General features: G+C 52.0%; 1 protein-coding gene across 2 annotated transcripts; it reads left to right on the plus strand.

Annotated features, from left to right (window-relative positions):
- Positions 1-251: 251 nt before the first annotated feature.
- MGAT3 (beta-1,4-mannosyl-glycoprotein 4-beta-N-acetylglucosaminyltransferase) lies at positions 252-27,730 on the plus strand. Of its 2 annotated transcripts, none has more exons than XM_050891864.1 (2): positions 252-304; positions 21,501-27,730. In XM_050891864.1, the coding sequence occupies exon 2, from the start codon at positions 21,502-21,504 to the stop codon at positions 23,008-23,010; it is 1,509 nt and encodes a 502-aa protein (XP_050747821.1). In that variant the 5' UTR covers positions 252-304; position 21,501; the 3' UTR covers positions 23,011-27,730. The 2 variants fall into 2 exon arrangements, with proteins under 2 accessions (XP_050747821.1, XP_050747829.1); XM_050891872.1 differs by lacking the exon at positions 252-304 and adding an exon at positions 4,067-4,089.
- The last annotated feature ends 261 nt before the right edge of the window (positions 27,731-27,991 follow it).

The following is a 27,991-nucleotide window of genomic DNA, read 5'->3' on the forward strand; positions in this document are numbered from 1 at the left end:
ACTCAGCTCTGTAACTCAGTGTGAAGGAGTTAACCAAATGTCAAATGACTTGCACACAGGGAGCCCGAGAATCACTTATCAGCAACAGCCACATGGTGAAAAAAAGATTGCGTAATAGCAACCGAGGGGGAAGTGTTTATAATTCCTCTTAGGAAAGGGACTGGCAGAGTTACCTCTTTCTGTGGCACCAAACCCTTAGGCACAGCCCCTCGGATATGAACCGGGTTCACCCAGAAGTGATGGAGAAGCGCCCTTCCACCCTCTGCCTTTGGCTGGCAGGTCAGAGCTACCCGGCTCCATTGGGGTAGGTAAAGCCCAGCACACGCCTGACACCTTGCCTGGAGGCTCTTGCCCACGCACCCACTTTTGGCACTGCCCAAGAGGAAGAAAATTGGGCCATGTCACAGATCCTGGCCACCAAAACCTAAAAAACCACGCAGAACAATGTTTTGCTTCAAAGCCTTGCACCTGGCAAGGCAGTAGCACGGGGTGGGGAGGTGCAAATCGTCACAGGGCTGAGCACGTCACCACGGCATCCACCTTGGCTTCAGCTGCAGACACAGAAGTGTCTCGGTTAGCAAACAAGCTGAGCCGAGGGCTCAGTTGTGGCTGGGCGGTGTTTTATCTCACTTCTTCCATCAGAATTCAGAGGTTTGGATTTTTAGACCATTTAAGGTTAACTCATTGCAATATGTTAATCGGCTGCTTTCCCGGAGGAGCAGCCAGCAGGGGTTAGGGAGCGCGGAGAGCAGAAGTTGCTCTGCCACCGGCAGGATGAATGGTCTCTGCCACATTCGTGCCTGGGGTCGCTGCACGCCCAGGACATCCCTGCAGTGTGCTCAGCTCCTTCCCAGCCTCGCCAGCCCCGCACATCGTGCCCTGAGCTCAATCACTCTCTCTTGCCCCGGAAAGGGGCAGGAAGCATCACACGCCATGCCAGGAGCCGTGTCCAGCTGCCCCGCGGCCCACAGGCACGCAGGGGCACGCTCTGCTTTCTCCCTCTCTTCCCTCCCCTATTTCTGCTCATCATGGAGCTCATCCAAATTGCTTTGCTGTAAGATCTCTTCCTTGCTGCTGGGTTCGGTTGAAATTGGCCAGTGGATTCAAACCATATTGTGGGCAGCTGATAGGCAGACAGACAACATGATTGCGAGAGCTTCATTTCTGTAAGAAATCGGGCTAAAAATGACTCCTTATCCCAAGGGAGCTTGTCCAGCATGTCTCAGACAGAAGTATGCAAAGCAGAGAGAAAACACTACACAGACAGCAATGGTTAGGGTGCTAATTCGAGATCCACAGTCAAATTTCTCCCCTACCACAGCCTCTCAGCAAATCACATAATTTTTCCAATCCTCTGTTCCTTTTATGTAAAACAGCCAAAGGTTTGGGGTTTTTACCTTTTGGAGAGGGTATGATAGCTAAGTAAATTAGAAATCATGAGGTGTTTGGATACTATATCTAAGCCTACAGCCCCAGTCTGGTGCCATCAAAGCACATAATACCATTAAAAAAATTAAAAAAAAAAAACTTCTGCTATCTGGGCCCACAGACCCAGAACCACATGGGTTTGGAAACAAGGTCCCACTCGGGAGGAGGTACAGATATGGCTGTGCTGGGGTGAAGGAGATATCAGCATGCTATTGCATCTGGTAACGTACTAGCACACGCTGAAACAACAGCCTTCTGCATCATTCTGCTCTGGGGTTAGCCTGGGGAAGAAGAGAAAAATCTTGCCTTTCCTCACACAAAGATTGAAAGGCAAAGCTAAAATCCCCCCCAAATCTTTGCAGGGCATTATAGAGGGGCAAACACCTCCAGGGAGGCTGTGGGAGCCTGTCTCTCTAGTTAGGAGTACTCAGCGTGGCAAACACTGTTTGTCACAGGACAGGGGAGCTGTGGTATTGCAGCTGCCTCTCCATGCACAGGGATGTTATTCTGCCTCTAGATTTGTGGTCTGATGTTCCTGAACATTTGCAATCTCTGGGTGAGCCCGTAAGCCTTTAGTTTTATCACATTAACATGGAAAAGTGTTGGCTGTCTTCAAACCGCTCCGGGGATAATATTTGAAGCAAAGGGATAATGTTTTACGAGCAAAGGACGTCCAAAATAGTGATGTTTTCTTCCCATTAGCACCGACCACCCCTTCTGTGATGGGTGTTCGCTGGCTGGGTGAAATGAATTGGTGATTGCTGCCCATCCCTAATAGGATTTATACTCCCAGAGCTGAAATCACCCACACAAGCAAGGCTAATGCTGTCACTTGCCAGCCCTCTTGAAAAAAAAAGCAGTTGTGGACTTGATGCAAATGGAATCACGGCTGCCACATTTCCCCTGGGGATGCAAGAGCTGAGGGCTCCCTTCAGGCCCAGTTTTCTGCTAGGGACCCGTGGCTGTCCAGGAGAGCATCATCCTGTGGGTGATCGACTTCATCCCGGACCCACAGAGATGGGAATGTTGTTGTCTTGCCAGCGTGTTCCCACCAATATGCTATTGCTGTCATCGAGATGAAGCCTTTCGGTGTCCTCAAGGACTTGTGCTGGTGCGGTATTGTGTTCTGCCACAAAATGACCTCCCTCATATGGTGAGAACTTCACTTGCTGTATTGTTGTCTTCTTCTTCTGTCCTCATTCCTTTCCCTCAGTACTTCTGCCATACTCCAGAGGCACTTCTGAATCCAGCTGACCTCTGGCTGTCTTTAGTCACCCTTCTAGCCGCGTTTGCAGCGGGGAAAATTCCCCTTCACTTATGCTGTCTCTTTGCCTGAGCTCTGACACGGTCTCCATCTTGGCCTTAAAACTCAAAATTAGGACAGCCCTTTCCCGAGGAAGCCCTCTCTGGTGCCGTCTAGGTAAGATGAGGAGAACAGGCAGAAGATCAGTCCGTAGGGCAGACTCTTGTGCATCCCCATTGGGTTGCCGCAAGCGCTGCTCAGGAGAACAGGCGGCGGCGGTTTAACAGAGTCGTTTCTCCCCTTCTCCCCAGGAAGTTGCCCAGCTCGCCCATCTGATAAATGGCAGGTTGGAGGGGTGTTGGCATTGATGCTTTGTTTTTAATGTGCTGTTTTTCTAAATACCCATCAAATCGCAGGGAAGGGTGTACTCCAGTTCTGCTTCCTTTTGACCTCTCGTTAGCTCTTGGCCGCAAGGGGTGAGGTCCCACGCTTGTGTTTCAGCACGTTTGTAGCGGTGCCGTTCGGCCGGGGGGGTTGTTTTGGTTTGGCTTGGCTTTGTTTTCCTTTCCAAAGATGGGCCTGATGAGGAAGAAGGCAGGGAAAAGCTGAATTAAGAAAAGGCAGCTTTTGCGGTTGGGGCGCAGGATCGAGAGTCAGCAGACGCAGGTTCTATTTCTGGCACCGCAGCAAAACTTCCTGGATGTCGCTGGGCAAGGCACCTCGCATATCTCCACCTCGCCTTGCCTCCCTCCCGCCAAACAACGAATGCTCCTGCCCTCCCTCGCCCGCCGGGGCACGGAGAGGGATGCTGCCGCGCCGGCGGAGGGGGCCGGCTCTGCCGTAAGGCTGCGAGGCGGAACCGCGGCTCTGCCTCGACCCCGCAGCATCCTTGGGGGCCACCGCCTGGCCCGGCACTCGCTACCGCAGCCCGCTCAATAAAGCACCCTCGGCCTTGCCACGGACCGCCGGCCCCCGCCCGCCGGGCCCCCCCTACAAGGCTTTCCTTTGTGCGGCGAGGCGGGGGGCGGTCGGGCTGTGCCCCCGGGGGGGGGGCGGGCGGCGGCGGCCCGCGGCGGCGGCAGCCCGGGGGGGCGGGCGGGCGCGCCGGGGGAGGAGACAGGCGGGGAGGGCGGCACAAAAGGGGCTGCTGCAGCCCTGCCCGCCGCTGCCGGCGGGGCTCGGCTCCGCATCGCATCCTTTCCCGCGGCTGGGAGGAGGTGCCGGGCCGCTCCGCTCCGCGGCGGAGAAGGAGGAGGAAGGCGGCGGGGGGCTGCGAGCTCGCCTCGCCTCGCTTCGCCTCGCCGCGCCGCGCCGCGGCCGGCGCCGAGCCATGCCGGGGGGCGGCGGGCGGGCCGGGGGCGAGCGGCAGCCTCGCCCCGCCGGGGGCCCGGCGGGCACCGACGCTGCGCCGGCCGGGGGTGAGTGAGTGAGCGGGCGGGCGGCGGCGGGGCTGGGGGTGGTGGTGGGGGCAGCGCACACTCGTCCTCTCCGGTGGAGCCTCCCCGGGGCGGCGGGCGCTGCGGGCAGCGGCAGCGGGACCCCCCTCGGTCCGTCCCCCACCCGCCGCTGCCGCCACCTGCAAGTTGTGCCTCGGCCCGGGGGTGCGGCGTCATCCCCTGCGGGCACTGCCGGAGAGGCTTCCCCCGCCGAGCCCCCACCTTCCCGCTCCTTATTTATTTATATTAGTGTTATTTTTTTATTCTCTTACCCCGACGCCTCCCCCCCCCCGCCCCCCCCATAATCCCGGCATCCCCTGCTAGGGAGCATCGGCGATGGGGAGGAGGGAGCCGATGCTGCCAGCCCCCTGCCCGCAGATGCGGGCTCGCCGGGGATGGGGGCATCCTCCGGCCGGGGCACTGCAGCCAAGGCCCATCTGCTGCCCATGCTCGGCTTGTGAGGAGGGCATGGGCTGGGGATGCGTGCCAAGCCTGCAGCAAACGAGAAGGAGTAACAGGAGTGTGTGCGTGGGAGGGAAAACATACATACAAATATATGTGTATGATCATCATCAAACGTCCCCTCTCCCCCTGCTCCGTCTCCATGTCAGATTGCTACAGTCCCCCCGTTGGGGGCTGGCTGCAAAGGGATGTGGGTGCCCAAGTTCTTTTCCTCATGCAGGGCTGTCAGGTTGTTTGTGGGCTGGAAATAGCTGTATGTCCTGCTGGAGTGGCACAGGCTGGCGTAGCTCTGTCCTTGTGAGAGTTTTGCTCCCTGGGTGAGCGTGACAAGGGTGATAGGGAACACGGCATCTGCTGCAGCTCTAGACTTCCTCAGACAGCTCAGCAAGGGAGGGAGCTTGGAGCGGGATGGAGAGGGGCTCCTCTCACTGCCCTCTGGGGATATCCACAGGCTGTGTTTCTGTGAGCTGTGCCTGGGTCACTCGGGAGCCCTGCCTGTTTCCCAGAGCCGAAGCTGGGGTCTTGCACCTCTCCCTTCCACCCTAGGGCAGAACTTAAGTCAGGAGAGAGCCTGCCCTGTCTCCAGCACACAGCGTGGGTGCTGAGCACCTCCCCTCCCAGAGAATGGCCCTCCAGTTAACTCCAAATCCCTCCCCCTGAGTGGGAAGTTCAAGCCCATGAAAACACTCGGCACCACTAACAAGCATGACTTGAGTCACCAGGATCCCTGAGCCCTGTGCAAACTGAATTTCAAAGTCCTGCCTACTCCTGCCCCACCTGAGCAGGGTGTGGGTCAGCAGGAACTTTTCAGGCCCCCTTGCCAAAGGGTGGCTCTCATGCTCTGTAGATCCCACCTGCAGAAGTGGTGTTTGAGTCCAGCTGGAGCCTGTGATTTAGGAAGCATGTGCAAGTCCCTGTTGCTGAAGCCTGGTTGCTGCCAGCTCGTCTGAGAAGACCTGAAATCAAGCGGGACCTGCCATTGCTTGACCCTCAGACAGTGGAGAGCCATCTCAGAGGGGAGGGAAAACCGGTGGGCTCCCCACCCTCCAGCACACCTCCAGTTTCCAGAGCCCCCCTAAACACAGCTGTAGCACCTGTGCTGGTTTGTCAGCCTCAGTAGTGGTGCTGGGAGCACATCCTCCAAGGTGGAGTGGGAGAAGAGAAGTCCTTTGAGCTATTCCAGGGGAGCCTCCAGCCTCCCTGTAGCGTTATAAAGCAAGCTCTGAATGAAAGCCATTGCGAACTGCAGGAGAGGAGTGAAGCTGCGACTCTGCCACTGCATGTCATAAAAGTCCCTCAAAGGTTTATAGCTCCTCTACACCCTCAGGTGATTTTGCAGTAGTGGTAAGAAATCCACTGCAAGGTACAACATTCCCTCCCTGCGAGGACTCTCAGTTATACCTGCACAGCTTGTTTATTAATGCTGGGGATATGGCAATTATATCCTTAGGAGAGGGGAGGGATTCTGGATAGCTGCAGGTGAGTTTTCTTGCCCCGTTCCTAATGCGGTGGCCCAGCTGCTGCCTTTCGTGCTGGCATGCCTTTGGTCCTAGGTGCTGCCGAGGCTCATCTCCATCGGAGGTGCTCAGAACATGGGGGACTGTTTCCAAACTGGGTTCAGGGGCTGAGCTGCTACCTGCCTTCCTGCCTTCCTCCCTCCCTCCCTCCCTGAAAATGCTGGTAAGATTGGAAAAAGAGTTGCCTGCGTGGCACACAGGGGTTGCCTTAGCAAGGAGGTCAAGAAGAGGTGGAAAATAGTGTGTGTATTTGCACGGATGTTAGCTTCAGGGGATGCTCACAACTGTAAACATTTATCTAGAGTACTTGTGTGCAACACGAGACAGGGATAGCTGGTCTGGAGGGTTGCTGGGGCAGCAAGCACAGATACACTCGGTGTGTTTGCTGGGGGAGCACACCTATGGAGTTTGTGTGCTCATGCATTTCCCATACGCTTTGTGTTTACCTTTCTCCTCCTCCCATGCACAACTGGTTAAGTACAGTGTGACTTTGTGGCCTGCCAGATTGGTGTAATATGCTTATTGCATGTCTTTAAGGGATGCTCGTGTGACAAACATGGGTGGGTGTTTGCTGGGTGCATGTAGCAATGCACACAAGTCCTGCTGGGTGCACTTACAGTGGAATGCATGCACTTCTGTAGAGTTTGTGCCCACAATAAATGTGGCGTGTATAAGCAGCCATGGGGACAGCAGTTGTTTAGGACAGTGCGTGTAGATGTTATTGTGCATGTTCAGTGCGTGAAGGACACCTTAGAACAGACAAGTTTCTCTCTGTGTCCCTCCCTCGCTTTGACCTGTCAGCAAGCAGAGATAAACTGTCTCGTGGCAGGGTTCATAGCTGAATTTTCAGCTTGCTGTGTCTGAGCTTCCTCCTGTCTTGAGAATAGCATCTTTAAGGTGCACCTGCTATCACAAATTGACATCTTCCCTGCTGCCCCTGTGTTGGATCATAAAGGTGGAGGAAGGAAGTGAGGGAATTTGTTGATGGATAGATGGGGCAAGCTGGGCCAGCATTCATTCCTAAAGGCTGATTAGGTTTTAGGTGGGGTTAGTTGCTCTAAAATGAGCCCTTTGTACATTGTTGGAATCTGTGACCCAATCAGTGGGATGTAGCTGGAGGAGGTGGTGCTTACGAAGGCTGGTACAGCTGACAATAACTCTGGCACAGAGGAAGGCGGAGGGGGTACCAACTGGCACAAGAGGCATCTTCACATCTTTAGGTCAGTGTAAGGTGCCTCAAAGGGCTAGTTCATGTTATCAGCCCTGACTGTAGAAGTAGAAGAGTGTGTCCCCACCTGCTTTTCCCTACTGTCACCCATCAGTTCTGCAATAGAAGGTCAGGCTGCATTGCATTTATCCTGACGACAAGGTGGCATCTCGTTGTACTACAACGAAGCGTTACAGTGGGATCTGAAATTTGAGGAAGGTAGGCACATGGGGCAGTGCAATGCAGGGGAACATGGGGGTACGTCTGAGGAATGCCCCCTGTGCCCTATCCTGGATGTTCTTGGGAAGGTGGTGACATACCTGCAGCGCACATGTGGACTGTGCTGTCAGGTCAGTGCTGCAGGCTGGCCTTGAGGAGCCTTGGCAGAGCTGCGTGGAGGGGGCAAGCCTGGGATTGTGGGCAGCTCCGGGTCAGGTTTGGGGTGCTTTGATAGTTAGGTGTGTTGCTAGAACGCGGCTGTGCAGGTCAGGGTTGTGCCACAGTAGCAATGGTGCACGGGGTGCCAGGACCAGCTGCTTGTGCCAGGGGCCAGGGCAGAGTTGCAATCACAGAGCTGCTGAGTTTCCCCTTCTTCTGGAAGAGGTGGGAAGAGATGCCGTGTGCTGGAGCAGCAGTGGAGGGTGCACAAGAGCACTCCATGCCTGCATCCCTGTGAAATGGTCTCTGGCTGCAGCTCTCAGGAAGGCAGAAACATGATTTCTTTACCTTCCTTTTCTGACTTCTTTGTGCTCCCTGCAGCCCACACTCTTTACTTCCCTCAAGCTCCTCCTGAAGCACAACAGGTACCTCTTGCTCTTCAAACCTCTGAACACCTGGAACAGGGCGAGCATATTTTTGTGCTCTGAAACTTGCCTGGTAGAGCTGATGGGTGAAAGGGAGTGCAGCACTGCACTCTGAGCTTTCATCAGGCAGGCTGAGAGAAGAAGCAGCATGAAGGGAGCTGGCTGCCTTACAAAAAGCAAGGGCTTGTTCTTGAACCATGATTTAGGAAGTGATTATTCCCTGCTTTAGGATAGCAAAAGTTACCTGAGCTGCTTGCTGGGGGGCCTTGGCCTTGGCAGGGGTTTTATACCAAGATAACCCCCCCAGCTGAATAGGCAGCTTGATGAGCTCAGTTAATGTTCCCCGTTTCCCCAGCCTAGGGGATTGCCTAGGCCTGTGTCTAAATAGGCTTTTTTTCAAAAACTCGGCCATGGCTGTGGGGTATGACCAAACTGAGCTCTGTCAGCAGTCTTTCTCAGCCTGTAATGCACAAGCTGCAAGCAGCAGGAGAGGTGGACGTCGCTGTCCAGAGGGAGAGAGGCAGTGGGGGCAACTCCTCTGTCAGAGGATCATCTGTGTCTTGCATTTTATGACAAGGTTTCTCTCCAAGGGCCTCGAAGCAACCCATTAAGCTTCTTTTAATTAGGCAAGCCCCTTACCTGGAGTAGAAAAGTGTCTCTCCCATTTCCCACCCAGGGAAACTGAGGCATGGAGCAAGGCTGCAACATGCCCAGTGGCACACACAGGGGCTCAGCAGGAGAGCGGTGACTGAAGTGCAACGCTTCCTGTACTTGTTTCGCCGCTGGCCATCTCAGAAATCCTGGAGAACGGATGGGTGTGGGTGCTGAGCCAGGGGTTATTGATAACTTTCTAGTCCCTGTTTGGATCCTGCTGCCCTTTTCACTGCGGATATCGCCTCCTTCTTGATCTGCTGCCTAATCTATAATCCCAGCTCCCTGCTGCCTTTCCCTTGGAGTGCCGTTTTCCCCTCAGTGTGTAAATCCTTACAGGTTGGGCCAGGGTTAGCAAGCAGAATCAAGCTCTGTCATCTCTTTAAGGCTTTGGGGTAATTTTTATCTCGAGATATTGCTGCATGTGTCTTGCATGATACCAAAGCTGCAACAAGCAGATTTGAAGCATATCGAAAGACTAATGCAAATTAGACCCACTGCATAACGGCTTCAGCAACTGTGAAACCTGTGATCTAAACACAGGTATCTGCTATGCTGACTTTATCTGCGTTAGGATCCCCTGTTTCAGCATGCAGATACTGGAACTGAACAGCAAGCAAGAGAGACAGCATGGCAAAGAGACATGAAAGGAAGTCTCTCTCCTAGATGCTGAGCCCTTTAAGAAAGAAGGGGAAGGTAAGCTAGAGCCCTGAGATTTTAAGCTGGTTGTGCTGAGGCTGAAGAGAGAGCTATGGTAGCTCTTTCAATTCCTCCTTCCTCTGGTACAAATGCTTCTAGCTGGGCAGCAGAGAAAAGGAGGAGGACAGAGGCCTGTGCAGACTGAGCATGTTGGGCATGGACAGATCTCGGAGGCTGCAGGAGCCGGGAAAGGTAGGGCTTTGGAAGAAGGGTTTGCCCGCATAGGGGCTGAAAGCGGGTGGTGCTCGCTGCGTACGAGAAAGTCTTGTTTTTGTGGAGCTTGTAGTGCGAGGGCTGGCTCTGAGGCAGAGCAAAGGGCAGGGTAAATCAGGAGAACGGTGCCCTGGAGTGATCAGCGTGAGCTGCGTGCTGTTGTTTAATGACCCCATTGCTGAGGGAAACCTCAGTGGCCCTTGTATTCAGGGAGGTGATATCTCCCGAAGGCAAAGGAGTGGGGCAGGAAAGCAGAGCGTGATTCTCTCTGCTTTCAGCTCAGCCTTCCCTGTATGTTATTTCTGCTAGCAAAACTGCCTTCTTTACTGCCTCCAGAGTGTTTTCAGTTCTCTTTTCTCCTTCCCACCTGCCCCAGCAGTCCTCTCCTCCCCACCTCACTGTGCCAGTGCTGTCCAGCTGCAGCTCTCACCAGCTAATGACAATCAATGGAGGCAAGATGTACCACGTAGCCTCGCTTGAAGGGGATGTGGTTTGCTGCTTTTTCTCCTGGGGCCATGTGAGGTCTCTGGAGAAGAGGTGCGTTAAAGGAATTGCTGTTTCCCCGTCAGCCCTGTGTCCCCAAATGCCTCCTGTCGTGCTGTTGTTTGGTGCAGGCCTGACTGTTAGCAAGTGGCCATGTGCTCTCCAATATTTGCTATTGGCACAGAGCCTGTGTGGCCTCGAAATCCCTATCTAGCAGCAACTTCTGGAGCAAGGGTTGACCACACCTGCATTCAGCTTGGCCAGGGGGGTGATGGGATAGCTTTTGCATAATTTAGCAGTCTCTTGAATTATTTATAGTGCAGTTGTGCTCTGGAACAGAGTCTTCTCACTTCCCGTGAGTGCTAGGGGGGAGGGAAGGGGAGTTTGTCAGGCATCCAGAGTCTATCACTTAGCGATGAGGAAGTGCTGTGGATTTCCTTTCTGCCCATGTTTGTTCGCATATGCCTCTGTGCAGCTGAACTGCCCTGAAAATGCAGTTCTGGTTTCTGCATCACCCAGGTGTGTGGTACTGCGAAGCATCTCCATGGCTTGGGACTGTGCTAGAGGTTCCCGAGTTTGGAGCCTTGTCTTTGCAGTAAAGATACGGTGTCAAGCTGGATACAGTGAATCTGGTGCTTGGATTTGGTCTCTGACTCAATTACAGTGCTGTGCTGTGTATCTGGGGCAGGGATCATCAGGTCTGCTCTCTAAAATATTCAGATGCTTGAGAATTTTTTTCTTTCAAAGGCCCATCTTGTCCTGCCAAAGTGGTTTTTAGCTTTGGCATGACATGGTCCATTGGACTTTACAAGAGATCATCAGGACCTGGAGACTTGAAAGATCAGGTGGTTGAGCAGCAAACTGTGCAGCTGAAATTCCCATCATTTATCAGTGATTAAACCCTGAAGAGCAACCAGTTGAGGGCAGAGGGAGACTGGGGCAGGTTTTTTACAGGCTCTTGCAGCAGAGGGGCATCATGAAGATGAGCTGGGTGGGCTGAGCACCCACCCCAGATACATATGAGCTTAATGCCCTTTAGCCCTCTGCCTCACTGTGGCAGGTTGCTGTACCATGCAGATGGGCTTTCCTGGTCCTGCCGTGCTTGTCCTGGTGACTTCAACGTGACCGTGGCTCCCTGCCCTGCATTGCACATCCTTCTTGTTCAGCACCAATTTTCATGGTGTGCTTACACGTTAGTCTTGTCTTCCTCCTCTCCTTCCTTTCTGACCTGGCTGTGGCAGCTGACTTCTCAGAAACAGAGTTCAATATAAATGTTTGTGTTACTGAAGACCTGAAAGGGGAGGGGAAGGGGTGAGGGTGGAAAGGGAAGGGAACTTGGCCTGTAATCAAGTGATTGTGGCAGTAAACTGCTCTGTCTACTGTTGAGCAGAAATGCTCAGCTTCCCTGTTTTTATCTGCAGTGTCAGTTTTTGGCTTTTGCATTTGGGGAAGAGTTGGCCAGACAGTCACCAGATGTCCCTTGGACAAGCTGTGCTGTCCCATGTGGCCCTGGCCTGGTTCTCAGGCTCTTCAGCCTGAAACAAAACCCATTCTTTCATTGAATGGTTTTACCTCTTGTCGGGGACGTCAGCAACTGGCTAAATGCAAAATTCCTCCTTGTCCTTCTTAAGAAATAAGGCAATCTAAGGGAAGAATGTGAAGACAAATGGTCCCAAAACCTGTGTGATGTCCAGGATGGCATTTGATTTCACTGATGAAGACTAGCTCTCTTCATCTTCCCCCATAGACCTGTTCCCATTTCTTTCTGCTTGGTTTAATCTGGAGATCAGGGTACTGCTTTGCTTAGTGAAAGGGAATGTTTGTACAGAAGAAGTAAACATATTGTTGAGACCCAGGCCTGCTGCAATGCCTGTAAACAAGATCCAGCCGTCTGTGGGAGACAGAAGAGAGATTTATGTGACCCTGAGTTAAGTGCATTAGGAGGCTTTTGATTTCATTCTGGGAAACTGCCCCTTTTCGTGGTACCATATGCCTGTTACCGGCATAGAGCCGTTACTGAAGATTTGATTGGTGTGGATTTAATCCAAGGGGCTGTGATGCTGCAATCAGAAGGATTACATAAGCAGGGGGTTGTCTCTGCAAGCCGGAGCCTGAGGTGCTCTGCAGAGCCCCCAAGCCCATGTCCTTTGTCCACCCCAGAGGTGGGAGTCTGGGCTGATTCACTTCTGCCTTGGGGCAAGGCATTGAAGAGCGCTCTGCCTATCGGTGCTTTCTTTCCGAAAATAATAACAAAGTGAAGTGGCAGCGGGGGATCCAGGCGGCACTGAGTCGAGGTCTTGCCTAAGTCTTGAAAGAGGAAATGAAGAACAAAGGCAGAAGAGACAAATAAATAAGGGTCTGTTCTTGGTCCAAGAAAAATTCCCATGGGTTCGTGTAACATTCTCGGGAAGATGTGACACTCCCAGGGCTGGAGTTAGTTTTTGAGAAATAAAAGGAAAGGGGAAAGAGGCGAGAGAACAAGAGGGGTGGGGGGGAGTGTGTTTGGGATGGGGAGGAGAGAAGGAGGGAGAAACACCCTAGAGAAACCTCTCAGCATGGAGTCAGGTTTCTCCAGCTGTTCCTGGTGAAGAAGGGTTAATGCTTTTTGCATGGGATTGGCTGGTCACCAGACATTCAGAGAAGAGGGGGATCTGGGGGCTGCCAAGTGGGACCCCCGTGGCCTGAAAGGAGGGGAGGAGGGGAAGGAAGAGGCTGGGAACACTCTTCCAAACAGTAATAGATCGGCTACTGTGGGAAAGTGAGCACACTGCCAAACCCCAAGTGGTTGGTGATGGATGGGGGAGGAAAGAGGGCGGGGATGGAGGGCCAGCTCTTCTCTGTGGCCACTAGGATCTCACTGCTGTTCCATGGCCTTTATTTATTGTCTTCCTGGGGTTTAATTACTCCCCTCCTCGATCCGTCTTGGAGAGCTTTTATCCCGGGGATGCACAAACAACCGCCACCAGCTTCAAAAATAGCTGGAGGCAACGTGGTTTCTGCCTGCCTGCGTGGGTCTGTGCACTCTACCCATCACCATGGCATCAAGTGCTTCTTGCCTCCGTCCTTCTTTAACAGCCTCGCTCTGGGCCCACGGGGCACCCACCTCACCTTCTCCTGGGCTGTTCAACCTGCACCTCCCTGTTGCTTGGGCTGTCACCTGGTCCCCAGGAACTCTGCTTTCCTTTGCACAGGGTTTATGTGCATGGTCTTGCACGTGTCTGCCATGTGGTCTTCACCACTCGGCCCTCAGCTCCGAGGGTAATCTTGATGGCCCATTTTGGTGCTGTTCTCAGGATTTGTGACTTGTACTCCGCTTGCTTGGCATACATGGACTGCCTGCCAGGGTTTGCTTTGAAAGCAGTTACCTGCTGCTGCTTCTTCCAGATCCCTCCTTGAGATGTGGTCTTTCCCTGATGCTGCTGGGAAGAGTTAGCGAGCTCATGGTAGTTGAACAGTGCTTAAAGTCCTGTAACTTTGAGTGTCTGAGGATGTATCTACATGATACCACAGTTTTGGTGAAATAATTTAGAAAGTTTCTGCTGGTCAGCTGCTTGTTCCCATGCCTAGGCACTTTTCTTGAAGTTTATTTTTAACCCAGTTAGATCTGCTGCTGATTTCACTTTACAAAGCAGACTTGCATACAATTGGCAACTTGAATTCATACAACTGACAACTGAGGGGTGGTGAGCTGTGAAGGTGGTGAGTGAGGGGAGAGAACCTATGAAACAACAGCCTGCGTTACCACATGCCTCACTTGAGGTCTCTGAAAGCATGATTTTCTTTTATCCTCAGACAAAATGGTTTTGTCCTGTCCCTCTCTGCAAGACACCAAGACTAGCTAGGAGTTCTTGCATTCTTCTTTGATTACCCCATGACCTGTCTGAGGACATAAGTTGCTTTTTTGTGTAGTTTTGTCCCTTTTTCCTTTCGTATTCCTCGTCTCATGATGGAGCATTCCTTCCCTGTAAGATACCAAAGCCAAGAAGCAAAAGAAGTAGCCAACTGCATTTTGCACTGCTGTAACCGCTGCACTCTTGAAGCAGTGAGCAGCGGCAGTATTGTATTTGGCTGGGAGAAAGGCCTTGCATCCTTGGTGTGTGTGTACTGCAGAGTGCAATGAGCAATGCCTCAGCTCACCCTCTGATGTCCTGAGAGACCTGATCTTGGAGCCAAGTGGTGATGCAATCTCCAGGGCCATTACAGCAGTCTTCGTGGAATCAGGTGTTTTGAGGAGGCAGTAAGCAGGGTTGAGGAAGAGTCCTCTTCTCTCCTTCCCGGATATCAGGCGTAAGTGAAGGAGAGAAGAGGATAGAAGCGCTGCTTCTCCTTTAGCAGAAAGAGCGCTTAGGCTAGTGGTGCTAAGAAATTAAAACTGTGGCTTCTGAGAGCATCTGAAGATCAGCATCAGAGTGTGCTGAGGCATCTCTGGAACCATGGAAATTCTGATGGTGAGACTGGCTTTAGCTGGAGAGAGGAGATTAATTACAAGGGAGCCCATTACAGCTGAAGGATACTGAGAAGAATATTTGATAGATTCCAGTGGAGTTGGAAATGCAGCTTGAAGTTTTCTTTAGCATGCAGTACTGTACCCTTGTGATGTCCAAGTACTTCTTGGATAAAATTAAATTGGTGTCTCATAGGCCATTATTGGATTTCAGTAGAGTTTTCTAGTCTTCTCTGAGCAGATCTTCTTTTAAACCGGGGGCTGGAGAATTATATAATTATGCTGCTATTAGTATTATGGTAGTTATAGTAAGAACAATCTGTTCAAGTGGAGGGTTTTATAATGGACTCTGAAGGTGTTCAGATGCTGGTCTATTCTCCTGACTTCTGGAAGATCAGTCTTGAGCCAAAATCCTGTCAACAAAGACCACTTTATCTCCAGGTCCCATGTGCTCTGTATGGAGGGTTGAGCGCTGCTTTGTCCCAGAGTGTACAGCTATCTTGCTGTGGCTGGAGATTTGGCATCTAAAATAACCAAGGCTTAGTCCACCAAAGAGCAGGAGAAGACACTTGAGAGAACAGTTGAAACGGTGAAAGCCCATGGAAAGCGTGGAGTCCAAAGGTACTGTGCTTCCAGGAGCTGAAGAGGTGAGCAGCCACAGTAGTTAAAAAGCTGGAGGCTTTGTATTGCATCCATCTTAGTTTATGTATGCAGCAGATTGTAGCTACTGGCATGGAGGACTAGGGTTTCTTACAGGAGCACAGAGGAGAAGACACCTGTTTTCTTTTTGACCACAGATGCTACTGGTCAGTTGAGGCCTAGCAAGGCCTTGCACACAATCTGGAGTCTTGTGGTTGACATGATGTACATCATGTGTCTGCCTTCACTGGGAAGGGGAAGGCAATGCCTTTGTTTCTCAGCTGTGCTCTCACCGTTCCCTGGCCAACCTCACCTTAGCCTTGTGTAGATTCACCCTTTAGCTGTCTATTTTTTTTTTTCTCCATCCAGTTTTCTTCCTGGCTTGATGACACCCATTAATGGTGTGTGGATGGCAGCCCTGGAAGTCAAAGTCTGGCACCCTGTTGAGAGCAGTCACCTTATACCTCTGCTCACCTCCCTGTTGAAAGGGAGGGAAGATGCTTAGGACAGAGCCTCGCTCTCCCTTAGCCTGACCTTACTTGAAGAGTCACTGTGCTGGATGGCTTGCTCCAGCTGGTTGTGCTGGCAGCAAGTCAGTGGCACCTTGTGGTCAGTTGCCTCGACCTGCAAAGGAAACTCATAGCATGAGGTATTGCTGTTTTGCATTAGTGCTGTGGGCAGCAGCTCTTGATGAAGGTCACAGAAGAATGTTGTATTCAGTCCTTGAAACTTGAACGGAAGCCGATATGGACCTGCTTGCATTCAAACCACCTTGTACTGTGACTCTGTCAGAACTTCCTGCTGATATCCTTCTAGCTTGCAGTCCCTGAAAACACCATGGCATCCTTCACGTGAGAGAAATGCTGAGCCCTAGCTACCTTCTGGTGCATCCTGCTTCTCTCCACTTTCCCCGCTGTCCAGCTTTGTAGGATAATCTTCTCTTCCTATCCTTAAGGAAAGCACAGTCCTGCTGTCCCTCAGCTAGTCACATTTCAGTTGTAGACAAATAGTAGGGTTTATAGTTTCTCCTTACTTCTGTGGGTGTTTGCAGGGCAAAAATAACTTGAAATTTTAGAGCGTTTTGAGATGCTGTGACCCCGATGCATGTTGTGATTCCTGTGCCCTGTGGATGGCAGGTAGACCTAGTACTTCAGAAGTGTGGAGCCTGTTCATTTGTCTCTAGCTGGAGCAGAGAGAGAAAGTTTGGCCCTCAGTGTGGAGTGGGGGATGGAAGTCATGCTGGATTTTAATCTGCCATGTGAAAGCAATTCTAATTTGAATTGTTGCTTTGTGTTGAAGTGTCTGAGTGATGGGCAAATATGTTACTGCATGGGTGTTACGGGATAACTTTAGGCAGAGGAGATGAGCATCTCTATCAGGGGAAAAACAGAAGCTTGTACTCCACAGCAGCTCTTCTCCTGTAACCATGGGAGAGGTCTAGGGAGTCTTGAGTCCCGTGCCCTAATGAGATGGAGTGTGGGGTGTCATGCATCCAGCAGCCTGTTGCATGGCCTCTTGCCACTGTCCTCCAGAAGAGAACATTAGGACTGGTGAACTGCCAGCTCTTAGCAGTGCATATCTTTCTGGCTCCTTGAAAAATCAGGATACGATTTCAGGATGGTATAAATCAACTGGTCACTTGATACAATGGCAAAGTAAAACGGTAACAGGTGCCTGGGGATAACTCATATGCATACCACTTCTAGCCTTCCTCCTCTGAAAGCCCTTCCCCTGCATGGTAGAGACTTAACTTCAAGCAAGGAAATATCAAAGGGATCCCTTACAAAAAGAACCTTTCAGCTTGTCTTGCTGAGACTGAATGTTGCTGAAGTGGTTTATAACTGTGTGTTCCCTAAAGAGCTTTGTCTTAATGGAGCTGACTGTCCATACTCCTTCTGGCTTTTTCTTCTACTTGAACATTAAAGCTTTTCTTGCTGTTGTTGTTAACCTGACAGCAACTTGATCACTCTCCCTGAGATCAAGTTGACTTTTTTCCCCTCCTCACTCAAAATTGTCAGAAGGGAAATATCTCTTCTTGCTGTTTTCTGTGTTCCTGGTAACTGATGGCTGCTTTGTGACAGAGCAGCTGGGCTCTTTTATGACAAGCTGAGATGTCTCCCTGACTCGTACCTCCTTTCTCATTTCCACCACACGTAAATGTTCTGGATGGAGAAGGTGGGTAATAACATCTTCCTCCCCTGCTGGCCTTTGTCTCCAATTAGCTACCGCTCAAAGACACATCTTTCACTGCAGCGCTGATCAGAGGATATGGGAAGGGATACGTGACTGATGGTTTTTAGCATCTCGGCCCACCCAAGGGTGCATGAGTGCTCTCCACTCCCCGGCAGAGGAATCCCTGGCATGTGAGAATGGAGGTGGTTCCCAGGGAAGAGGTTTTGAAGAGGACACAGATTGCTGCTTTGCTTCCCTCCTTTTAGGAGGCAATAGGAAACGGGTTCATGTTCCCACTCCCTAACAAAGGCAACCGACCAGTGCAAATTGCCTCCTGGGACATGTCAGCAGTGAAACAGCAGAGGGTACTGCAGGGCCAGCTTGCTTTGGCAGAGCTGCAGGGGAGGGTTGTGCACACCAGCCCGGTTCTCCCAGGCGCAGACTGCAATAACAGGGAGGCAATGCAGCCGTGCACGGGCTGAGTTTTGCCAGTGGGTGAAGAGCTGCAGAGCTGTGTGCTGAGCCTGACAGATACTGATGTATGCAAATGTCAAGTGAGGAAAATATGCTTTACTTCCCAAAACCGTGTGTCCTGCTATGTTGACACGGCACACCACATCCCAGAAAGTGAAGCAGTTTGTTGAATGTCAAGAGTTACGACCTTTTGTCTGGGAATTTACTGTGGCATGCAGAGCATCACAGCCATCTGGGAAGGAGATGGAGATGTGCCTTGTGTGACTCCTTCAGCACCTGCCCTCTGCCCTGGGCTGGCCCAGAGGAAGCTGGCTGCCTTGCATTTGTGTGTCCTGTAGGAACTGGAGTGAAACCAGCATTACCTGGCAGCCATTGGGATTGCCTTATTAGAGCAGGCCAGCTGTTCATCTTGCCGAGGTTTCAGCATCTGAGAGAGTGACCTGATGTCTGGAGGTAATGCCTCGGAGAAAGCACAGGACACCTGATTGGAGAAAGCTGTACTAATTTACCAGCAAGGGACATTTTCTCCTGACAGCCAGTCGCTGCTAATTTAGTGTTTTCAGCTTCCTTGTGCCCTTCTCTTCCCCACACTTCAAGACAGAGCAAAAACTGGTGACATGCAAGGAAAAGGCACTGGATACTCCTCTAGCTTGCAAGTGATCTCGCTGCTCCAGCAAGACATTAACAGAGCCTGGAGAAAAAAAGAAAAATAAATACCCTGGACACAACGAGATGCTCTTGGGGGTTTCTGCAGCCCCTTGTTTTGCCCCCATGAAGAGAGCTCAACAGCAAGCCCCAAGATAGTCCTTTATGGCTTTGAACAGGAGAACATCCAGCCCCTTCATGGCTGGGCCACCACAAAGATGGTCTCCCACCAGCTGGGCTGTGGAGCTGTGGCAGGTGGGTGCAGGAGGTCAGGGCCTGCCCTGGTGTGGCCCCCTGAGGAGAGCCACCATTTCCTCCTTCCCAGCCTGCCTGACAAGATAGCCTCCTGGGGCACACAAAGTCAGGACCCTGCCCCTCTGCTGACCTGTGTTGTGTCAAAGTATATCAAAAACTGTAATAAACATTAACAAACAGGATCAAGCTATCTCTTTCTTTTTTTTTTTCTTTTAATGTTTTTTTTTTCCTCCCATGGCAATGCTGTAACTTTTCCACCAGCTTCAGGCTCACAGTCCCCCCTTCAGAGGTTGATGTGGGACTCCTCACCCTGCCACTGGAGCATGGGGGACAGCATTGGTGGACGGTGGTTCTCACTAAAAAGGTGACCACAAAGTATCCAGAAATGCTTGTCGCTGAGCTGTAAGGTATAAACGCAGACAGCACCTCTACCAGAGTCTGTATAGGAGCTATCTGTAGAGGGCCAGATATGTTTTCCTTTGGGCAGTTGCCATCTGTCTAAATGCTTTATGGCTTTTCACTTGAGTATTAAATTCTCTCCAAGTTAATCAGTAAACGCGCTTTGCTGTATTTCACTTAATACCCTCTGAAGTGGTGGGAGTGGACTGGGTGCTTCTTCCATCTTCCCTCATCCCTACACTGGGACACGTGTCGGCTGTGAGGAGCCCCAGGGCAGGGGAGCGGGACAGCTCCTGTGTGTGGCCGGTGGCATGGGACGGCTCCCCCGTACCCCCCAGGAGGAGGGACTGCCTCCTGCGTAGGTATCGCTGGCACCATTGCGTGCTGGGTGGAGTATTTATAAGTGATGGTGGGGGGGTGTGGTGCCTCTCAGGAACTTTCCCCCCTGGAAGTGGGACAGCACTGGGGTGGAGAGCCGCCATGGGGGAGTGTGTTGTGGAGGAGCACAGCGGTGTGCGTCGCGTGAGGGGCTCGAGGGGGTCTCTGCCTCTTCACCTGCCACTACACGGAGGGTTTCATCCTCCAGGGAAGAGAGGACAGCCTCTGCGTTGCAAAGGGCTTTTGGGTGACCTTGTTCCCCTGCCCACCTTCGCCTCAACCTTCCCTTCCCTAAACAGCAGAAGGTGAGCGCATTTTCTCCTTTTCCTTGGCGAAGCATTGGGTGAGCTTAGTTTTTTTTTCTTCTGGTTTTTTTTTTGTCCTTTTTCTGGATTGCAGTCTCCAATCACTTCTCTACCTGACAGCAGCTCTGCACTCCCTGCCTGGGCTGGAGGAGGGGAGGTGGTGTCGGGAGAGGATGAAGGCAATATTTCAGGTTGTTTGGAGGGAAGGGCTCCGCACTGCTGGCTTCTTGCTGGCCTAACATGGATCCATCATGATGGCACAGGATTACCAGTGGAGACAGCTAGGCGTTTATTTTAGCCACTGTCCTGGTTTCGGCTGGGACAGAGTGAACTCTCTTCTTAGTAGCTGGTACAGTGCTGTGTTTTGGATTTAGTGTGAGAATAATGTTGATAACACTCTGATGTTTTAGTTGTCGCTAAGTAGTGCTTATCTTAAGCCAAGGACTTTTCAGTTTCCCATGCTCTGCCAGCAAGCAGGTGTGCAAGAAGCTGGGAGGGAGCACAGCCGGGGCAGCTGACCTGAACTAGCCAAAGGGGTATTCCATACCATGGAACGTCATGCCCAGTATATAAACAGGGGGGAGTTGGCCGGGAGGCATGGATCGTGGCTCGGGAATGAACTGGGCATTGGTCAGCGGGTGGTGAGCAATTGCATTGCGCATCACTGGTTTTTTTTTCTTTCCCCCCCTTCCTTTTTTTGTTATATTCCTTTTCATTACTATTATTATTATATTTCATTATTAATATTGTTAGTATTATATTTTACTTTAGTTACTAAACTGTTCTTATCTCAACCCACAAGTTTTACTTTTTTTTTTTCCTTTCCTCCTCCTCACCCCACTGGGAGCGGGGAGGGGGAACCGGCTGCGTGGTGCTTAGTTGCTGACTGGGGTTAAACCACGACAGCCACCTTCATCCAGATGCAAAAACCCCTCGGCATCTGGTCCACAGAAAATGAAAAGCAAAGGGCAATGTTTGGAGATAGAGTGGACTTGAGAAGGATGGGAGAAGACTAAAAGTGAGAGAATCTTAATTTTTTTTTTTCCTGTTCCCCACGTGAACTTGGGTAGCATTTCTTAGGAACAAGGGTGGTTTTTAGGGTGTGTGTTGGGTAAACACTGAAATGATCTGGGGAGTGTAGGTGTTTTTTGTGGCTCTGGCAGCCTGGTTAATGATCTCGGTCCTTTAAAACTGCCTCTCTTACAGCGGTGATATTTCAACCGTGTACCCCCCTACTCCATCTCTGCTCTCTCTTTATCTTCCCCCAGCCCTCTGGTGATGCAGGGCCTGAGGAGGCCTACGTTCATTTTGTTTCCATCAATGAATAGGGACAAATCTGCCAAGTGCAGTGAGTTCACTAGATCATGAATTCCTGTTATTCTGGATTTCCCGTCTTTCTACCCTGTCGCCAGTACCTTTCTTGTGTTATCTAGAAGAGGTTCAGCTTGGTGTAACTCAGCAGAGGCAAAAGGCCCACTGAAGGTGGTGCGGGGTGGGGGGAGCAGTTCTTGAATTCAGGTCTTGAAAGATGCATGCTGAATTTGGACCAGCTTTCTGCCATCCCCAACCTGTCTTTCTACCAGCAGTAAACTTTTTGCACCTCGGTAACTGTTGAATGTGACTTTCCTTTTCATGGCTTTTCCACAGGATGAAGATGAGACGCCATAAGCTCTTTCTGACTCTCTGCATGGCTGGTCTCTGCCTCATCTCCTTCTTGCACTTCCTCAAGGCCCTTTCCTATGTCACCTTCCCCCGGGAGCTGGCTTCGCTTAGTCCCAACCTCGTCTCCAGCTTCTTCTGGAACAATGCCCCTGTCACACCTCAGGTCAGCCCTGAGCCAGGGGGTGCAGAGTTCCTCCGCACACCCCTGTATTCCCACTCCCCCTTGCTCCAGCCCCTGCCTCCCAGCAGAGCCAGCGAAGAGCTGCACAAAGTCGAGTTTGTGCTGCCGGAAGACACAACAGAATATTTTGTCCGTACCAAAGCCGGCGGCGTTTGCTTTAAACCAGGCACCAAGGTGTTGGAGAAGCCACCCGTGGCAGGGCCGCCGGAGGAGCGAGCAGATGGTGTGGCCTCGGGGCGGCTGGCTCGCAAGCCGCTGAGCGCCAGTGGGACCAAGCGGCGCAAGTGGGTGGAGTGCGTGTGCTTGCCAGGCTGGCACGGCCCCAGCTGCGGCGTCCCCACTGTGGTCCAGTACTCCAACCTGCCCACCAAGGACCGCCTCGTGCCGCGGGAGATCCCCCGGCGGGTCATCAACGCTATCAACGTCAACCATGAGTTTGACCTGCTGGACGTCCGCTTCCACGAGCTGGGAGACGTGGTGGACGCCTTCGTGGTGTGCGAGTCGAACTTCACGGCCTACGGAGAGCCGCGGCCCCTCAAGTTCCGCGAGATGCTCCTCAACGGCTCCTTTGACTACATCCGCCACAAGGTACTCTACGTCTTCCTGGACCACTTCCCCCCCGGTGGCCGCCAGGATGGCTGGATTGCTGATGATTACCTGCGCACCTTTCTCACCCGGGATGGCATCTCTCGCCTCCGCAATCTGCGCCCAGACGATGTCTTCATCATCGATGATGCCGATGAGATCCCAGCCCGTGACGGCGTGCTGTTCCTCAAGCTCTACGATGGCTGGACGGAGCCCTTCGCCTTTCACATGCGCAAGTCGCTCTACGGCTTCTTCTGGAAGCAACCAGGCACCTTGGAGGTGGTCTCGGGCTGCACCATGGGGATGCTCCAGGCTGTCTATGCTACCGATGGGATCCGTCTGCGACGCCGCGAGTACTACACTATGCCTGGCTTTCGGCAGTATGAGAACAGCACAGGACACATCCTGGTGCAGTGGTCACTGGGCAGTCCCCTCCACTTTGCTGGCTGGCACTGCTCCTGGTGTTTCACCCCAGAGGGGATCTACTTCAAACTGGTGTCAGCCCAGAACGGGGACTTCCCCCGCTGGGGTGACTATGAGGATAAAAAAGACCTCAATTATATCCGGGAGCTGATCCGGACTGGTGGCTGGTTCGATGGTACTACGCAGGAGTATCCCCCCGCCGACCCCAAGGAGCAGATGTACGCTCCCAAGTACCTGCTCAAGAACTACCAGCGATTCCGCTACTTGTTAGAGAACCCCTACCGAAAAGCGGAGGGTGCTGGGTGAGGCCACTGGGGCTTGCGTGGGAAATCAGAACTTCACAACAAAGGGAAAAAGTCGGGTGTTTTCTTCTGTTCCTTTCTTTTTTTGTTTTCTCTGGTTCTGGGTGGGGTGTGCCATTTCTCCACGGTCTCTGCCCTCTCTCCCTTCCTTCTCTTCTTCCCTTCATCCCAGGGTGACCCTGGGGACACGAATTCCTCAGTCATGTGAAGGGCAGGAGGAGGAGAGATGTTGGGGACCTACTCTGGCAGTAGCATAAAGACTTTCCTGCATCTCCCGGACCTCTCCTGCTGGCTGGAGAGAATCTCTGCAGCCAGCTGGTGGATTTTCCTCCGGGGGAGGCTGGGAGGGTCCCATGAGGAGAGAGGGCAGCTGTTCCTGTCCACCCTTGTCCTTTGTGGATCGGAGCAAGCACAGATGCAAGCCTGGGTTCAGTGAGCGTGTGAGTCAGCAGGCACAAACCAATGTGAGTGGTCACGTGTGCAGATGTGTGTCAGGCATTTTTTGGATGAGTGAATGTGCAAAAGCATCTTGGTATGCGTTTATTTTTTTGTATACCTCTATATTCAAAGAGTATTTTGGGGAAGGGAAATCCTTTTTCCAACGTGTTCTCCCCAAGGTGCAGCCTCCTCCCGCAGGCTTAAAGCATCTGTCCTGGGCTGCATCTTGGCCTGATGCTCTACCAGTCCTGGAGCAGGCATATGGGAAGCAGAGGAGAAAGCTGATTTTTTTATTTTATTTTTTTAACTTCTTTTTCACCCCTGCCCCCACGACACTGCACTGGCTTGGCCCACAGAAGCTGAAGCATCTTTCCTGCAGTACGTGCTTCTATTGGGGCTGGGATAAGCTGCAGGGGACTTAATCAGATGGTGGGAGTGTATGTTTACAAGTGCATGGTTTCCTATGTGCATGAGTGCTAACATGCATGGTTTTGGTATGCACGTGGGCGTTCGTTACCAGTATTGGGGGGGAAGGGGACATAGATGGGTTTAGGGGTGTGTGCTTTCAGGAAATGGTGGGATCCAGAAGCTGTGATCTCTCTCTCAGCATGGATGACTTTTTGGGGAATTCATAGGAGAGGGCCAGGGAGAGCATTGGCTCTGCATAGCAGTGCTACACACGTGAGACTGTTGCATGCCTCTCTGGCTGCCTCTGCAACCCTGTGGGCTGTGCCTGTTGCAGGGTTGCTGCTTACACGTGCTGGCTATTTCTTCTTGCCATGGGGTAAAAGGGAGAGGAGAAGGGCAAAGCTCTGAGTCAGCAATGGGTGTTGTGGGGAAACACAAAGCCTATCAAGGCACAGGATCCATCTGTCTGCTCTTAGGGTGTGAGGGAGCTCGTGGAGAATGGGCATGGGCATGGGCAGACTCCCCCTGGGGCCAAGAGACTGTTTTGGGACCATCATGCGATCCAGAGAGCATGTGCAGCCCACACATGCAGCCTGGGCCATGCAGACAAGACCATGCAGAGGAGAGGGGATCTAGGAGGACACTAGTTGCAGCTGGTTGGGCCAGTGTCTGCTCAGTTTGCCAGTGATGGGTAGTCAGGATCTGGCCTGTCATTGTATTGGATTGATTCAGCTCACTGGGGAGGCAGACCCATGTCTCCACACTCTTCCTTAGTAGATGGCTTGACGAGGTGCCCCTGCCTGGGCAGGGGGTGAAAAACATGATAAACTTGTTCTGTTAGCCTTGTAGTGGAAAGACCGGCTCATGTTCCAAGCATATGGAGGAGGAGGAGGAGGAGGAGGAAAATGTTGGCATAAGGAAGAGTGACCCTGACATAAGGCCAGCTGTGCTGAAGCAGGAGGGTTTCCATTGCTGTTAACTCACTCCATCAGAGCTCCATATTCCTGTGTTGTCCAGCCCATTCCCACCCTTGTGCCTCATTCCTATCTCTGTATCTCTCTTTTGCCTCCTATTCCCCTCTCTAGAGAAGTGAAAAACATCAACAAAAATAACTTGATTGCCTAATAAGACTGAGACTGGAACAGAATGAAGATGAACATCTTTTTCTGATCAAACTGAGATGGAGTTCCTCTTAGCTCCTTCCATATCTCCTGTGCCACAATGCCTGCTTAGAACAACTGAAGGAGCCTCTTTTTTTGTTGTTGTTCTTGTTTGTTTTTTAAATCACTGTTCTCGCTTCTGCTGTGTCTTTCCCACAGGTAGAAAAGCCCCTTTGGGAACTGCGTGGAGGGAGAAGCTTTGGCAGGCAGAATGCTCTTCCCCCAAAGGGGAGCTGTGGCTCTTCTAAGTCCAGACTTGTTGATGCAGGAGGAGGGAGTCTTGTCACAGTCACGGGGTCCTTGTGCCAAGCGGCTGCATGGAGGTCTTGGGTGTAGGGAGATTATAGAGAAATGGGGACCCAGCTGAGAAAGGAGGAGCCTGCGTTGAGCAAGATGAGAGCAGTCGCACTAAGGCTGCAGCATGAGGGGAACATGCTTTCCCCAGGGGCAGCTGGAGGAGGGCAGGTGTGTTAGCTCGTGGGATTCAGTAGCAGAAAAGTATGGAAAGAAGCAGCTGTTTCTCATTTTTACTCTTGGAAGGGAGCCTGAGATCTACTCTCAGACCTTTGGCTTTGCCTTATCTCAGTGACAACAACACAAGCCCAGTGCCAGGCCTTGCTGAAGACAGGAGACAAGTCAGTCTTTGCATGGGTGCTCTGGCAGCACCAGAGCCCTGTGAAGCAGGGGCTAAAGTGCATGCACCTCATCTTCTACAGTGGGAGCAGCCTCTGATACCAGCCCTTCCCATGCGTAGGCGTCCTTCAGCATTTTTAGTGCACTGCAAGTCACGTTTTCATCACTGAGGTATGGCCCTTGTCTCTTGGGAGTTTCAGATGAGCCCACAGCTGCAATATCTGGATCTCCTGTTCCTGAAGTACAGCCTGTTGCCTTCTCTCCCCTCTCCTCCATTATTTGCTCCATCATTCTCCACCTCTCCCTTCGAATTGCCTCTCCCTTCTGCCCCCTTAGGCAGGAGGAGAAGGTCATGCTGGAATAGCAGTGCTGGGCTCTTCTGCAGGACTCTGGCCCTGTCCTCCTCCTGGACTTACTCACTTCCTTATTCTTAGGAAATCAAACTTAAACCAGATTTCTGTTGTGGTGGGAGGAAGGGGCTTTACAGATGAAATGCATTCTTTTTGTTTCCCTTTCTCAAGAATTGTTTAAACATTTTTTGATTTAAGGCCAAAACAGTCAATGTTTCTGTCTAATTTGTCTGGCTAACCCTGTGTTTATTATCCTTAGGGAGCTAGAGTGCTTGTCATTAAAAATCTTCCTTCTTGTCCCTGGAGGGGATGGGAACTAGCAAGCTGACTTTTGCACAGTGATTTCCCAAGGTGGTGGCTTGCCCTCTGTCCAGCCTTGCCTGTGCTGCTGTGCTGGGATGGGGGGACAGCCACCCTCCCAGACAACCTCCACAAGAGGGAACCTAAAAGCATGTGGGTGTGTGGGGTGGTGAGAGAGGCAGAGGAGGCAGGTTTTGTATCAGATCCTCCTTTCCCAATGCTGAACTCTGAGGTGAGCGTTGAGGCTCCTGGATCTTGTCTGAACCAGGTCCTGGGGTTTGAGAAGGGAAGGACTAAAAAACCCCGTCCTGCCCCTGGGCTGGAACTGGGATCAGACCACCGGAGCCCGACGTCTGTTGGTTGTTGCAGCCATGAGCAGCGAAGCCACGTGCCTGCTGCCTCTCTGGGAGCGAAGCTGTCCGGTGGAGGGAGGGAAAGCATTGCCAGCCTTTCCCTGCAGCCCTCTTCAGCTCTGTGCTGTTTCTTCCCCAAAACCTTTCCACCTTCAAATTAATTGGTGCAAAGGAGGGCCAGGGAGTAGGTGAAGCAGTGTGTGGCATCCCCAAGCCTTGCTCTTCTCTTTCTGTCTGCCCATCTCTGTTCTTGCCTTTCTTTGTGCTTCCCACCTAAAAAAGGGATTGTGTGCCCATGCATGGCTTTGGAGTGGGGAACTCATCTTCCTCCTTCACCCCAAGTGAAGGGAAGGACATGGGCTTTGGTGGAACTGCAGCAGGTGAGCTTGCTAAAGCAGAGGGAACAGGGCAGGTCGGACGTCTTTGCCCCTCTGGAGGACTGGGGGTAATGCCGTACCCAAGTGACAGACAGAAAAGATGGGGTGGTTTTGTGCCTGTGTGGTTGGTATGAAGGACGACACGCTCAAGTCCACTCTTGCTGTTGCTTTCTCTGATCCCTGTGTCCTGCTGAGGTGTTTGCTGTCATGCAGCTCAGGCCAGCCTGCTCTTCCTGTCTCTGTGGCAGGTAAATGAAGGGACCTTGTGGCCTCCAGGTAATGTACGAGTCGGGATGGAGGGAGAGTGTCAGAGCAGAATGGGTATTTGTTCCCCTCCGCCCCCCTTGGTGTATCCTTGTGGGATGGTAGTGTCTTTTCCCCTCCCAAACATCCCTGGGGCTCTGTCCCTGTCTCCCAGCTTCTGCCAGCAATCTCCGCGGCTGCTGTGCCTCTGCACTGTGAAGACACGTGTCCGGGGTCACTCCTGGTCCGATTAGTGAACACTGGTGGTGAAGAGGGAAGGGACGGCTCATCCTGTCTTCACTGACCTCAAACCTTGGTGATAAAAGAGGGGAGTGAGTAGGAGAATGGATCCTGAATCCCTCCATTGTTGTGTTCTCCCCACCTCCCAAAAAAACTCCCTTCTGATTTCTGAGATGTTGGACAAACTAGCTCTTGCTATGGAAAGAGAGGGGGAGCTGGAGGTAAGGGGGTGGGCAGGAGGGGCTCGGATCCAGCACCAAGAAAGGAGAGCTGTTTCTAATGCAATACACTGACATTTAAAGCTTTGAGGACTACAGATAATGGCTTAAGAAGGGATCTGAAATACTCTGAGACTAAGAATTCAAACCACTGTTTTTTTTCCTTCCTGTGCGGATGATGATGCAGTATCATCCTGGAGGTGGTCCAGCAGCACTTCCAAGCCTGAGGTCCACCTGGACCTACTGGTCGTGTTGCCCCTGGGGT

The sequence above is a fragment of the Gymnogyps californianus genome, chromosome 1 (genome assembly GCF_018139145.2).
Source record: "Gymnogyps californianus isolate 813 chromosome 1, ASM1813914v2, whole genome shotgun sequence".
Lineage (NCBI taxonomy): Eukaryota > Metazoa > Chordata > Aves > Accipitriformes > Cathartidae > Gymnogyps > Gymnogyps californianus.

What these genes read in the sequence shown, in the direction of transcription:
- MGAT3 (XM_050891864.1), top strand. Translation starts at nt 21,502, where the DNA reads ATGAAGATGAGACGCCATAAGCTCTTTCTGACTCTCTGCATGGCTGGT.